General features: G+C 41.5%; 1 protein-coding gene across 1 annotated transcript; it reads left to right on the top strand.

Moving 5' to 3' along the window:
- The first annotated feature begins 1,732 nt into the window (after window positions 1-1,732).
- LOC124269818 lies at window positions 1,733-10,062 on the top strand. Its single transcript, XM_046704852.1, has 11 exons — window positions 1,733-1,860; window positions 2,645-2,740; window positions 3,313-3,363; window positions 4,346-4,430; window positions 6,349-6,525; window positions 7,161-7,299; window positions 7,559-7,670; window positions 8,542-8,614; window positions 8,972-9,118; window positions 9,264-9,403; window positions 10,002-10,062. Exons 1-11 carry the CDS (start codon window positions 1,733-1,735, stop codon window positions 10,060-10,062), a joined length of 1,209 nt encoding a protein of 402 aa, XP_046560808.1.
- The last annotated feature ends 6,263 nt before the right edge of the window (window positions 10,063-16,325 follow it).

Genomic DNA, 16,325 nt, shown 5'->3' with positions numbered 1-16,325 from the left:
CCTGCCAGTCAGTTTATGTCGTCATCAATATGGCGTCAGAACGCAAGTACGGGCGGAGACAACGTCTACTGGGGGGACAATGGGTGGAGTGGAGAATGTTCCTGCAGATGTAGAAAACAGTTTTATTCTTTTCTGTGGCAACCAAGGCATTAACAAGGTACATAAACTTCAGAGTGCTCTTCTGGACGGATGCTTTTCTTCGTTTTGTTCACTGGAATGTGTCGTAGCCATGGTTTCTGATCACAGGCATGCAGTCAAAAACGCTTTTCCAGTTTAGAAACAACAAATTTATTTTATCTCCCAAATTTGGGAGTCAGTGTCATTTCTAGAATTAGAAAATAAAGCTACTTTGTTTTCAATTTTGCGGTCCTTTATCGTTGATTTAAGACCGCTAAAATGAAATTTAAAAACCGGACGCGCACGGTTTTGATGAGCTCCCAGCAAATCAGAATCGAGTATCACACAATGTCGTGCTACTGGTTCAGGTTCGTACCCTTATTCCGTCCAAACGAAAACCTCTATTTTCCATTTTAAGAAAATGCATAAGTATGTATATTTGTCATTGATCTCTGATTTGCGATCTTGGTATGTAGTAACGAGATATATGCTGAATATTTATGAACCTTTAAGAAAGTGTTCCGTTTCCTATCACTCGGTGTATGACAATCTACTTTCAGGCCTTCGTGAGCTGGGGTCAGATTTTACAAACATGGCACGGCCGCACGGATCAGTATGTCAAATCTGACTTTACAATCAACTACTTGGGGTACTGGACCGACGATGGTGAGGATATATCAATTTTACATTACAATCATACTTCACACAGTCACATGTTATGATTTCCTTTTGAGTTTTCCGTTTATCGAAGTTCGAATCCCATGGTCCAATACTCGATTGTGATCCTTCGTCCATTGGAATTATTGCTGTTCTTATGTGTCTCTATACACTATGCTCATGTGCGAAGTAACTTGTTTGATACCCGACTCAAAGTATTCTTAGCAGTCTTGTTTTATGCCCTACTGCCGATCGCCAGGCAAGGAAACAACAAGTACCATCTTGTAACGTCTTTCCGTATAACACAGACGAGGACAGAACTAGTCTGTCTCACAGTCCCTGAACCATATTACTTTCCCTACAGCCTAACCCTCTCTGCAATGCTACAGCCTAAAATGAAGCAAGTTGTTACAATCAAACTTATATATGTTCAGAGACTAAGGGGGCAGTAGGGTAGCCTAGTGGTTAAAGCGTTGGCTCGTCACGCCGAAGACCCGGGTTCGAATCCCCACATGGGTACAATGTGTGAAGCCCATTTCTGGTGTCCCCGCCGTGATGTTGCTGGAATATTGCTAAAAGCGGCGTAAAACCAAACTCAGTCAGTCAGTCAGTCAGAGACTAAGCGTTAGTCTGGGATAGAACCACCTTCTGCCCTCCCAACAAACGCTCTATTTATCAGACCACGGAGGTTGTCTTAAATGAAACGAAACTGAAACTAATACATTGTAACTTATCAGACACATTAGAAATATAGAAAAACACAAAACAATTCCAGACCGCTTGATTGTTCTCATGGGTGATTCTATGTCATCTGGTGGTGTGGGTATTGCTCGTGCTATCAACCACTTGTTTGTACCACCAGGTTTATACATCACAGATTAAAGTGATTTGGAACAACACTGACGAATTTTAATTTTGAAATTTGTTTTGATGCACAAGGAATGCATGTCAAACAGATATGTTACGAAAAGCACGTATTGTTTGTGCAGGTGCGTATTACTGGGACGTTCCGGAGAAGGGGAAGAACTACCAGGATACGATACTGGACATCAACAACTACATTAAACAGCTCGGGGTACCCGTCAGGTTTGTACATGCAGGTTAATCATAAACATTTTGTCAACTCGTGATATTAAATACGAATTGGCAGCACGCACTGCTCTATAGTACACCGGACGTTAAGGAACAATACTCGATCCTGTCTTAACATTATGGTTATTGAATCTGATGTATAAAGCTACGGAAAGACTCAGGTTTTCTGTATTATGTTTTGTTGCCAGGTACACCAAGCACAACTCGGACGAAATCCGTGTTGTTTTCTTGCATCCTGACTGACTGGGACAGAAACCCTGTTGTTTTGTTGCCAGGTACATCCATAATCCATGTTGTTTTGTTGCCAGGTACATCCTGAATGACTAGGACAGAAACCATGTTGTTTTGTTGCCAGGTACATCCTGACTGACTAGGATAGAAACCATGTTGTTTTGTTGCCAGGTACATCCTGACTGACTAGGACAGAAACCGTGTTGTTTTGTTGCCAGGTACATCCTGACTGACTAGGACAGAAACCGTGTTGTTTTGTTGCCAGGTACATCCTGACTGACTAGGACAGAAACCGTGTTGTTTTGTTGCCAGGTACATCCTGACTGACTGGGACAGAAACCCTGTTGTTTTGTTGCCAGGTACATCCTTACTGACTGGGACATAAACCCTGTTGTGTTGTTGCCAGGTACATCATGACTGACCAGGACAGAAACCCTGTTGTTTTGTTGCCAGGTACATCCTGACTGACTAGGACAGAAACCATGTTGTTTTGTTGCCAGGTATATCATGACTGACCAGGACAGAAACCGTGTTGTTTTGTTGCCAGGTACATTCAGTACGACTGGTGGTGGTACTATTACGACAACGACCACGGCATCACGACATGGGCAGCTAAACCAAACATCTTTCCTGATGGATTGCAGTGAGATATATTTATTCAAAGATGATTCTGATTTCAGATAATTTCAAATATCTCTTAATACATTAAACTATGATAAATATATGCATGAATTCTATAAATATTCTCGAATGAGGTGAAATATCTACTTTTAATTTTAAATGTTCGCAGGCATCGAGAATTTTTAAATATCTGATATTATTAAAAATACATTAAGTCATTATTAAGAGTATTATTATTTTCTGACCGTTAATCATGATCAGTCAATTAAGCGCTCTTGTTAGTATATACATACAGGTTGATGTCAGAACTGTTATATATATATCTATGTTTACTAATATATGCAAAAAACATTCCACATCCACAAGAAATCTCTGCCAACAGCAGAGTCGACATTGTACAATTTCGACTGTATCATGATCATTTATTTAGTGTTGATACCATGTGTTCGCGAAGTGGTGGTATGCCCCTCCGGTGGCACCTGCCATAAACACATGCAAAGGCTAGTCAATCACCCCACATATCTATGATCAAACTGTTTGAAAGCTTTAATGAAGCCTTGAATCAATTTAACCCCTTTCATCGTGTGTCCCAAGGTGGCTGTATAACAAGACGGAGCTTCCTGTTCTTGCCCACAGCATGTTCTGGTGAGTCGGGATTATGTAATAGCATAACGTTTATAATAAGCATCAGAATATGTACGTCATCCTCATTTACTGGTGTTTGTCGTGATTTTTGGTCCGTTTGTCTCGACTCATAATGTCCAAATAGACATTCACATATACTGACGGAGGAAAGAGAGTATACAGCCATGTTTGATGGTGGCTAAATAATGTCATGATGGTGTGTTTCATACTGGCATCATAGATGTGTCAAAGAATCATGCATCGGACAATTTGCCATTTTCAGGGTAGTACCATTTTAATATCGTCAGTAATTTTGGGGTCCATTTATATTTTCAAGACTATAGTTTCAGAATCATTTCACACAATTTACCCTTGTGGGGAATTGGTCACCATTTTGATGGTTTGCAGTATGGCTTGACACCCCAACTGTATCATACGCTGGATTGACAACATGCTGTTTTTGTTTAATACGACTATTTCTAGACGTCTTGTAGAAAGTAGGTACACAGAGATTATTAGGCAGTCAGCTTTGCATTGAGTGATCGACTGATTACAGTCGTTGGTTTGGATAGGTGGTATCGTCCTCCAACCTCGACCTCGATCTGGTCATTTAGGCCTCGATCTGGATAACAGACAGATAAAGTAGTAGCTGGATGGTAACAAGACATGAACACTGAGAGAAAGATAACCTCGATATCGATGGACATCCACCCAGTTAGCAAACCCCCAGCTTGTCACGGTGGTATATATAGAATCAAGTGTGGGTCTGGCGAACAAATGGTCGATGGTATGAGTAACGATCTACTCCGTGGGGGCACTGTGACACGCCATCAGCAGGGTTACACACTGTAGTCACATGACCAACTTACAAATGTGGGTCACAGGTGACCAGTCACTCTGGAATTACACGGGGTTTCATGGTAGTTAAAAGCTAACCATGTAACTTTTGTTCTTGTTTATACGTTGAAAAATGTTAATGAATTATTCCTTGGGCTTCCCCTAGGTCCAGCAACACGACTTACGCAAAGGCTAATGGAGGGAAGTACGACTTCCTGATCGACGGTGGAAAATCATTGCCCTTGGAGGAGGTAATGATACATTTTATGGAGTTCGACATATCGGTGTTAAAACAGTGATAACATGAGTAAGGACACCATAAGGAAGTTGTGACTGAGTGAGTATGGTTTTACGCCGCTTTTAGCAATATTCTCAGCAATATCATGGCGGGGGACACAAGAAATGGGCTGCACCCATTGTACCCATGTGGGGAATCGAACCCGGGGTCTTTGGCGTGACGAGCGAACGTTTTAACCATGAGGCTACCCCCCGCCCTATCTAAGGAAGTGAGACAGGACAATTAGACAGGACAGGAAGTACACATGACTAAGTCGCATCGCATTACTTAAAAACATTGCTAGGGATTTAATTTTTTTTGTGTTTACATCTGAAATCAAGATGTTAAATTTATGTAAAGTAGGATTTGAACAGAATTTTGTAGGCAGGTACAAAGAACTTATTTTTTGGTTTAAATTACACACTATTCCAAAATGATATTTATCTTCATCATACCATTGTTTGCGTACAAGACATAATCTATCAGCTTTAGGTTCTTAAAATATCTACCACTTTCAATTTGAACCCGAGGTGAGAAATGAATTCACAATGCCATTTAGAAAGTGGTCAAATGTAACATATGTTATATTTGGGATTACACTTTCTTAGTAAAGTACAGATTCAGATAAAGTACTCTTGTTGGGTTGAGTCCCATCCGGGATTCGAACCCACACCCTCAGAGTCAGGCACCTAATCGCTAGCACACAAAGTCAGCCGCCTAACCCGCTCAGCCACCGCGGCTTCCACAAAAATGGAAGTCGGACAACTGGTAGTCTTGACTCTGTGTACCCCCTGATAAATGTAAATTGGCACGGCTCCCACTGCCGAAATCTATGAATACACAATGCCATTTAGAAAGTTGTCGAATGTAACATATGTTATATTTGGGATTACACCTTCTTTGTAAAGTACAGATTCTGTACATATTGTGTAAAGTACAGATTCTGTACTTTACTAAGAAAGTGTAATCCCAAATATAACATATGTTACGAATTACAGATTCTGTACTTTACTAAGAAAGTGAAATCCCAAATATAACATATGTTACTAAGTGAGAAAATTCTCAATTGATCCCTGAATTTTGAAATAGTGATTTTCCTTATATACGATTGTACGCCAAAGGATGATTTGAAAGCAACATGAGATGAGTATTTGGAGCTGCTATGGAGGGCTGTATGCCAATCATGCTGATAAGATATATTGATTCTGTGTACAAATTCTGACATAAAGCTGCTAATATGAACTACAGAAGGCCAAATCCATACATATAGAGAATACCTTCAGTTGTTCCATTGACACAACTAGCAGTAATAACTTGTAATATCTCTTTTTACAAACCTCCTATCAGGCAAAATTTCAATTCGATTGTATAAGTGGACTGTTGACATGTTATGTCCATCATAGGGGTTTTAGAAAATATAACAAAGAAAGATGGTAAATTTTTAGTCGATTTCTACTGGGAAACAACATCTAATATTCGATAACTTAATACCATTATTTACAAATTTCAAAATATTCATTTCTCCCTCATACAAAGAAATCGGAACATACTACTGTAGGCTGCTATTTGTCATAAACGTCTTAATTACAGGAACCATCCATTACCTTTCAGAAATTCTGGGATGATTTGCTCGCTGATGCAAGGAAGTGGGGCTTGTTGGTCTTCGAACAGGTAATACCTCTCATACAAAACTCTACACCACACAACTATTTTGTGAAGAGATTTATCTCCACTGAAGTGCATGTACCAACATTTACCCAAAATTCTTAAAATGTCACTTTAAATTAGAAAGAAAGAGCGGCCAAAGGCAGATGACCTTGAAAACCTTTGTCAGGTATGAAAGTGAACCCACATCAAGCACCAAATTCTATTAATGAGACTTTGTTTTCTAGGATTTTATGAATGTTCAATTTGAAGAACTTCATAAGGTGTGGAGCGACATCGACCTGGGCCGACAATGGCTGCTTCAGATGGGCAATGGCGCCGCCAAGAATGGCCTGACTCTTCAGTACTGTATGTCGTTGCCACGTCACATGATGCAGGCATTGGAAATACCCGTTGTTACACAGGTACAGTGAAAGGACAGGGTGGTTGGTTTGTTGTTTAACGCTGCACTCAGCAATATTCCAGCTATATGACGGCGGTCTGTAAATATTCGAGTCTGGACCAGACAATCCAGTGATTAACAGCATGAGCATCGATCTGCACAACTGGGATACGATGACATGTGTCAACCAATTCAGTTAGCCTGACTACCCGATCCCGTTAGTCGCATAGGTTGCTGAAGATCAATTCTAACCCGGATGTTCACGGTCACACAGGTACAGTGAAGGGGGACATGATATTGCTGAATATTGCAAAAAGCGGCATGAAACTACAGTCACCCACTTACTGTATCCATTGTGAAGTGTGATACATCAATAATTATGAAGTTCTGTTTGTCAATCTGAATTATTTCCGTTCCCACAGACTGCTCTGATGTCAATATGGTCGGCGAAGTAGCCTTGTGGTTGAAGTGTTTGCTCGTCACACAGACGACCGGGTTCAATTCCTAGCATATGTACGATTTGTGAATTTCATTTTATCTCCGGTCACCCGATATGCAAAAAGAGGAGTGAAATTTCAAGTCATCACTGCGTGGCTGTGTGAGTTGAAACCTAAGAAGTATGTTTGATACTTGTCACATTTACACTGCATCTTCCAGGCCCGTGCCAGTGGTGACTACATCCCCGGCACCGCCAACTGGAAGGTGGGCGTTACGTCACTGTTTGCGTGGGCTCTCGGCGTTGCGCCATTCAAGGACAACTTCTGGACAACCAGCGTTCAGCCTGGAAACCCATACCGTATGTAGAGCGTTGTCAAGCAACAATGATGCATTATTAAAAGTTCATCTCTGCTTTGTTTGTAAGTGTATATGCGAGGCACTCATAGATTTACCTGCCCCTATAAATAATGAAATTTGGACCAGACAGAATAGTCATTTCGAGCAGCGATGTACGCCCTGGTTGTACGGTGACATGCAATCAAAACAAGTTATCCAGTCTGTCTTCCGTAGGCTGATATATACCTAGTTCTATCTGGTTTAAACGTGTTTTGTTTCAGATGGTGCCACAGAACCGTTCACGACCTTGAACTCTGCAATAGCAACCCTCAGTACAGGTCCAGTAGGGGTCAGCGACATGGTGGGGTATATGAACAAGACACTCGTCATGAAGTAGGTTGACAATCATCACGAATTAGGTTGACAATCATCACGAATTAGGTTGACAGTCCTCATCAAGTCCTTTGATAGTCATCATTAAGTAGGTTGACAACCATCACTAAGTAGGTTGACAGTCATCATGAATTAGGTTGACAGTCCTCATCAAGTCCTTTGATAGTCCTCGTGAAGTAGGTTGACAATCATCACTAAGTAGGTTGACAATCATCATCAAATTAGTTGACAGTCCTCATCAAGTCCTTTGATAGTCATCATGAAGTAGGTTGACAACCATTAATTACTAAGTAGGTTGACGGTCATTGCGAAGTAGGTTGACAATCATCACGAAGTAGGTGGACAGTCCTCAGCAAGTCCTCATGAAGTACGTTGACAACCATTACTAAGTAGGTTGACGGTCATTGTAGCTTGTTAGTAGTCATCACAAATTTACTTAATAAACTTCCAATAAGATATGTTGACAGTCCACATAAACTACACTCACAATTATCATTGAGTCATAAGCCAAAATATCGTGTAACGTTGATTCGACAGGTGGGCAAATCAGAATGCAGGATTCTAAAAGCTCACGGTAATACGGAAACTATCTGTCATGCTGTATCCCTCATACTTACCTCCCTTTGTTTATCTGTCGTATGATAACAAAGATATCATCCAGGTAACATTTTAACGTGTGACGAATACACATAACCATACCATACCTTTTCTTTCAAATGAAATGTTTTCCTCATTTTAAGCTGGAACACGCTTTCTGCAATTTGCAGCAACGCTTAGAACATCAGCTAAGTTGTGGCGAGTAATGTTTTGAAATGTTCTGGCCAAACTTAACAGATGATATCATTAATGTATTTTCACATTCTTTCAACAGATCTGTCAATGCTGACGGCCTCATCTTAAAGCCGTCACGACCAGCGACGGCAATTGATAACATGCTACGAAAGGTGCTTCCTAATTAACGTATACAGTTTTCACCATAAATAGTGCAATAAAGTGGTTCTACAGTTTTGCCCTGAACTGTTAAAGTTAAAGCCCGAGGAGTGCTAACCGAGTTAGTTGCACTGGAAGAGACCGCATGAGGCAGTGACAACTGACGTGAAGCGTGACGTCAATACAGTCATCAACAACATGAGCAGCGATCTAAGCTAAACGTTATTTTTGTACTTCATTGCCTTTGATATATTTAGCGAACCATCTTAAAATTAAGTAATGTTATATGCACTGAAAATCTATGAAACAATATGGAAACGTACGAAATGCCCTTCATAGCGTCATATTTCATGCACGTCATATTTCCCCAGCTGGCCTGGTCGGACTTTGAGGGTCCAGACGGGGAGGTGTGGTCCACGTATTCAGATTTTGGGGGTGAGAACAAGTACGGCATCATCCTGGCCGCTGATCAAGTGGGAAGCTACACCATGACGCCATGCATGGCGGGATACCAAGGGGTGAGACATGCCAGATAAATTATTAAGATTTATGTATAACCGTTCTTCAACATCTTTACACAAATATGCTTAAATGTATCATATGGTTCGGAAATTGGGGTGTTGTGCCCCTTTAAGATGAACGTTGTCAATGTTGTATTTCTAGTTTCCCAACTCGATGGTGTTCCCTGCCAATGATCCTAACAAGATCCAACCTCTGACGGATCCCCAACCTCTGACTATGAGTGGCTGCACCACTGTTGACTTCTGTCTCTTCTATGTATCGCCGGTACTCAAGGTCAATGGGTATGTGTCTTACTACACCACAACTAAGGCAACAGTTGATATTCTGGGTCTTAGCTGGGCTTATTGTTCGAGACAGATATTCTGGGTCTTGGCTGGGGTAATATTCGAGACAGATATTCTGCGTCATGGTTGAGCTTATTGTTATAGACAGATATTCTGGGTCATGGTTGAGCTTATTGTTATAGACAGATATTCCGGGTCTTGGCTGGGGTAATATTTGAGACAGATATTCTGGGTCATGGTTGAGCTTATTGTTATAGACAGATATTCTGGGTCTTGGCTGGGGTAATATTCGAGACAGATATTCTGGGTCATGGTTGAACTAATTGTTATAGACAGATAGTCTGGGTCTTGGCTGGGGTAATATTCGAGACAGATATTCTGGGTCATGGTTGAGCTTATTGTTATAGACAGATATTCTGGGTCTTGGCTGGGGTAATATTCGAGACAGATATTCTGGGTCATGGTTGAGCTTATTGTTATAGACAGATATTCTGGGTCTTGGCTGGGGTAATATTCGAGACAGATATTCTGGGTCATGGTTGAGCTTATTGTTATAGACAGATATTCTGGGTCATGGTTGAGCTTATTGTTATAGACAGATATTCTGGGTCTTGGCTGGGGTGATATTCGAGACAGATATTCTGGGTCATGGTTGAGCTATTATTATAGACAGATATTCTGGGTCTTAGCTGGGGGTAATATTCGAGACAGATATTCTGGGTCATGGTTGAGCTTATTGTTATAGACAGATATTCTGGGTCTTGGCTGGGGTAATATTCGAGACAGATATTCTGCGTCATCATGGCTGAGCTTATTGTTATAGACAGATATTCTGGGTCATGGTTGAGCTTATTGTTATAGACAGATATTCCGGGTCTTGGCTGGGGTAATATTTGAGACAGATATTCTGGGTCATGGTTGAGCTTATTGTTATAGACAGATATTCTGGGTCTTGGCTGGGGTAATATTCAGAGACAGATATTCTGGGTCATGGTTGAACTAATTGTTATAGACAGATAGTCTGGGTCTTGGCTGGGGTAATATTCGAGACAGATATTCTGGGTCATGGTTGAGCTTATTGTTATAGACAGATATTCTGGGTCTTGGCTGGGGTAATATTCGAGACAGATATTCTGGGTCATGGTTGAGCTTATTGTTATAGACAGATATTCTGGGTCTTGGCTGGGGTAATATTCGAGACAGATATTCTGGGTCATGGTTGAGCTTATTGTTATAGACAGATATTCTGGGTCATGGTTGAGCTTATTGTTATAGACAGATATTCTGGGTCTTGGCTGGGGTGATATTCGAGACAGATATTCTGGGTCATGGTTGAGCTTATTGTTATAGACAGATATTCTGGGTCTTGGCTGGGGTAATATTCGAGACAGATATTCTGGGTCATGGTTGAGCTTATTGTTATAGACAGATATTCTGGGTCTTGGCTGGGGTAATATTCGAGACAGATATTCTGGGTCATGGTTGAGCTTATTGTTATAGACAGATATTCTGGGTCTTGGCTGGGTGATATTCTCGAGACAGATATTCTGGGTCATGGTTGAGCTTATTGTTCGAGACAGATATTCTGGGTCTTGGCTGGGGTAATATTCGAGACAGATATTCTGGGTCATGGTTGAGCTTATTGTTATAGACAGATATTCTGGGTCTTAGCTGGGGGTAATATTCGAGACAGATATTCTAGAGTCATGGTTGAGCTTATTGTTATAGACAGATATTCTGGGTCTTGGCTGGGGTGATATTCGAGACAGATATTCTGGGTCATGGTTGAGCTTATTGTTATAGACAGATATTCTGAGTCTTGGCTGGGGTAATATTCGAGACAGATATTCTGGGTCATGGTTGAGCTTATTGTTATAGACAGATATTCTGGGTCTTGGCTGGGGTAATATTCGAGACAGATATTCTGGGTCATGGTTGAGCTTATTGTTATAGACAGATATTCTGGGTCTTGGCTGGGGTAATATTCGAGACAGATATTCTGGGTCATGGTTGAGCTTATTGTTCGAGACAGATATTCTGGGTCTTGGCTGGGGTAATATTAAAACAGATATTCTGGGTCATGGTTGAGCTTATTGTTCGAGACAGATATTCTGGGTCTTGGCTGGGGTAATATTCGAGACAGATATTCTGGGTCATGGTTGAGCTTATTGTTATAGACAGATATTCTGGGTCATGGTTGAGCTTATTGTTATAGACAGATATTCCGGGTCTTGGCTGGGGTAATATTCGAGGCAGATATTCTGCGTCATGGTTGAGCTTATTGTTATAGACATATATTCTGGGTCTTGGCTGGGGTAATATTCGAGACAGATATTCTGGGTCATGGTTGAGCTTATTGTTATAGACAGATATTCTGGGTCTTGGCTTGGGTAAAACTTGTTGGTCCCTGCCTGGCGCTCGGCATTAATGGGTACAACAAGGACTGGTCGGCTCGGAGTCAGTGTAATGTGTCTGAGTGGGGTATTCATGCTTCACTGCGGCACGGTATCTCAGTGGGCTAGCACTATAAAACCAGCACAAGTCTGGGCTAGTACAAGCAGCCGCACATACACATACACACGCATGCACATCGTCATATGAGCGAAATATTCTCAAGCACGACGTTAAACCCAATTTCACCTCACCTCACCTAGTGGTTAAGTGTTCGCTCCTCATGCCGAAGACCCGGGTTCGATTGCCCACATGAGTGCAATGTGTGAAGCCCACTCACTCACTTATGAATATCGCAAGAAGTTGGCGGTATACTGTTCCCCGTTGTTGTTTTTTCTTCCTGGATGGTGGTTTCCTTGTGGCTTTATATTGTTATCCTGTCTCACTCTCACACTTCTACATGCTTCTATGGTTGTTTCCTGCTGCTCGTGTTTATGAGATGTATGTCAGCAGTTCCCCGTCACGTCATGTGCAGGTCAAGGGGCATGACTCAACTAATTGTTCACGGGACAGTGCGGGTTTGGGGAGGTGTAATGGGGTTTAACGTTGCACCTAAGATTATTTTGCTCATATGACAGCATGCATGCGTGTGTATGTGTGACGGCTTGTACAAGTTCAGACTTATGCTGGATTTACAGTGCTAGCTCACTGAGATACCATGCCGCAGTGAAGCATGAATACCATTATACTGACTCCGAGTCGACCAGTCCTTGTTGTACCAGTTAATGCCGAGCACCAGGCAGGGACCAACAAGTACCATATTTTAACGTCTTTTGGTATGACGCGGCCGGGGATCGAACCTTCGACCTTCCGCTCTCCGGGCAGATGCTCTAACCACTTCACCAAGGAGGCTTTCAAACGACCCTTGGCCTGAAAATGTATACCAGAAATATGACTGATTGTGGAGGTCCCTAAACATTGTACCGCCGATACACCAACTGTATAGAGCAATCTGTAAATAACTATTGTATGGATTATTCAAGCCGGTGATTAATATGATGAGCACCGATCTACGCCACCTGGTTCTGACGACAAGTCAGGGAAACTGACCAACCGATCTCGTTGGTCGCCGCTAATGACAAACATCGGCTGCTGAAGGCCAGTTTCTTACGTGCATCCCGACCGTGGTGGAGAGATCGTTGCTTGCAGTCGTGCCCTATGGGGTCGGTTGGGTAGCCTAGTGGTTAAAGCGTTTGTTAGTTACGCTGAAGAGTCGTGTTCGATACCCATGGGTACAATGTGTTAAGCCCATATCTGGTGTATCCCGCCATGTTATTGCTGGAATATTGCTAAAAGCGGCGTAAAACTTAACTCACACACTTACCTGTGGGTTCCCTAAGACTCCACTCCTTGTGAAAACTGTTAATGTGCTAACAGTTAATGTGCTAACAGTGTCTAGAGGTGTCAATAAAATGAAAATTTCAGGTTTCCAGATACTGTGAATCACTTCCAAATTCTTAACTGTTACACAAGAAGGAAAAGGCTGTGTTCACGTGACTGCATGATAAGCGAGACAAATGTTTATCTACAGTACATCCAGAGTCTAAAACTGGTTAGATTCACTTTTAACAATTGATCAAGATTAACTTGACAACAGTAATATCGTTTGTGAAACTTTAGAAAATGAATCAATGACGTCAGCATATGTTGAGCAACAAGAGTGAGTGAGTGGGCATGGCTTTTCGCCGCTTTTAGCAATATTCCAGCAATTTCACGGCGGGAGACAACAGAAATGGGCTTCACACATTCTACCCATGTGGGGAATCGAATCCAGGTCTTCGGAGTGCAAGCTAACGCTTTAACCACTAGGCTACCCTACCGCCCCCTTGAGCAACAAGACTTCACTTTTGTGACAACCAATTACAATTAAACTTTACCTAAAACATCGTTGCCTCAATAATCTTTATGGTTGGATGGCATTTCTTGTAACAAATAATTGTTATATGTGAAGGAGTGTCAGCAATTTTCTTCCGTTGATCCTGTCGAGGTGAATAACACTAACAAAATCAGGTAAGTCATTCTGTGAATTCTCTGTGGAAAGTGGAATTCTTTGTGCTAATCCGACTATATTTAAGTTTGTCTTTATGTGCTGATACTAGGGTTCACGAAAAGGTGAGCGCTGCACGACTATCATAAGCACCGTGTTTTGAATGGCTTTAATTTTTGTTATGATAATAGGTGTTCTATAGCTGACACTGGTCACAAACACAAGCAGAGGCAGGGCAACTGAATGAGTTGGGTATTTCGCCGCCTTTAGGCTTAACAGTATTCCGGCAATATAACCGCGGTTGACATCAGAAATGGGGTTACACATTGTACCCATGTGAGGAATCGAACACACACACACACACACACACACACACACACACACACACACACACACACACACACACACACACACACACACACACACACACACACACACACACACACACACACACACACACACACACACACACACACACACACACACACACACACACACACACACACACTCACCCACAGTTACATAGCTCCAGTGTGTTGCTTCCTGGTAACTCCACTTTACAACAGACACGTAGACACTGCCATGTGCTTCATTGTCACGATGAAATAGATGAGTAGGAACTTGAGATAAGCGAGGCATATATTTCCTCCAGATAGGACTTTATCTTAAGTTGGCTATGTGACCTTTACACAAAGAGAACGTGTTAGACTTGGCCTAGTCTCCTGAGGAATGATTATAAGAAAACATGTTGGTTTGTAGTTTAACGCCCAACACAGCAATATTCCAGCTATATGGCGACGGTCTGTAAATAATCAAATCTGGACCAGACAATCCAGTGATCAACAACCTAAGCTTTGATCTACGCAATTGGATACGATGACACGTGTCAACCAAGTAAGCGAGTCTGACACCCCCAACCCCCCACCCCCTGATCCCGTTAGTCGCCCACTACCACTATTGGTTCCTGAAGACCGATTCTAACCTGGATCTTCACGGGTAAGAGATCATGATTCATGGATACTACAAATGATAAGAACAAACTATCCCAACAAAATAATAACAAACTGTATTGTGCCTATTTAGATTCACCTATTACAAGGATAGAAATACTACACATCCATGGGCTCGACCTTCACAGACTTGAAGCAGGGTTAGGAACATGTTGGTGGATATACACACATCACAGTTAACAGGAGACATAAACAGACATATCCTACTCGTCCGAGCAGCCACTCAAAACAAAAGTCCCCCTTCCAACCTCCAACCTCCTCCACCGCCGTGCCCATATATTTCACGGGGCCTGCTGCCAACCCTGACCGGCTCTTTCTGGTTTCTCTTCCGGGATGATTCACATTTCCAGCTCTTTCAAATTTCCCAGAAATCTCTCCTGCCGCTGTGTATAAAACGGGTTGTGTTTATTCGTACACTTATTCCAACATTGTCCTCTGCGGAAAACAGTAAGTAGAATTCATATTGCAGTAGTTGTGAGTTTGCACTAAACAGGTAGATGGTGGCACCAGTCTTAAGTGTCAGATATGTCATATGTAGGTGGGATTTGACCATATGTTTACATTCACCTGTGTCCTTATTTGTCAGCGTACATGTCAGCTGTGTAACACGAAGGTTAATGTCAGTTTTATATATCAATCATATTTAGGAGATACATTTTAACGATAGTTTTACACAGCAGCCACATTATAGGGAAACAATGTTAACGATAGTCTATCACACCTGCCATATCACATGGAGATACATGTTAACGATAGTTTCACAAAAGGCAATGTTAATTAAAGACAGACTTACATATCAGCCATGTCGTCTAAAGATAAATGTCCTGCATATTGGCTGTGTCGTAAAGGGGTAAATGTTGACGAGAGTCTTACACATCAGCTATATCATATGGGTAAATGTTGCTATTCCTTTTATGCATGTACCATATCATATGGAGATTAATGATGTCTTATATAAGAATGTATAAGAATATAGAGATTTATTACCATTGAAAATATCTGGGTTCATATTTTTCATACGATGCCCTAGGGCAAACTATCACTTTGTCATGGTGACGTCACGTTTCTTCTATGACGTTGCGTTCTACATGCGGTAGCCAGCCTATGTTTGAAAGTAGATTTGGGTATATTTTCCTCAATTTGCCGACTTCGATAGTACATAGAATATTATATTCGTGCCCATATCATACTATGTTACGACACTCTCGCTCGGGCAATACCAGCATTTAGACACTTGTGTAGTAAACATAGTATGCTCATATATTAATATCCTCTATTTATTACCCATATGGTGAAACCCAACCAGTGTCACATATATCATATCTATTACTTGCTTTGTTATCACTATGTCCACGGCTCTATGTATTGTTTCCTATGCTATCTCTATGTCCATGGCTCTATGTATTGTTTCCTATGTTATCACTATGTCCATGGCTCTCTTTATTGTTTCCTATGTTATCACTATGTCCAT

Source organism: Haliotis rubra, unplaced genomic scaffold (genome assembly GCF_003918875.1).
Source record: "Haliotis rubra isolate DU_JTF1 unplaced genomic scaffold, ASM391887v1 Scf148, whole genome shotgun sequence".
NCBI classification, from domain to species: Eukaryota; Metazoa; Mollusca; class Gastropoda; order Lepetellida; family Haliotidae; genus Haliotis; species Haliotis rubra.
The sequence above is the reverse complement of the archived record's forward strand: the minus strand, read 5'-3'. Positions and strand labels throughout refer to the sequence as shown.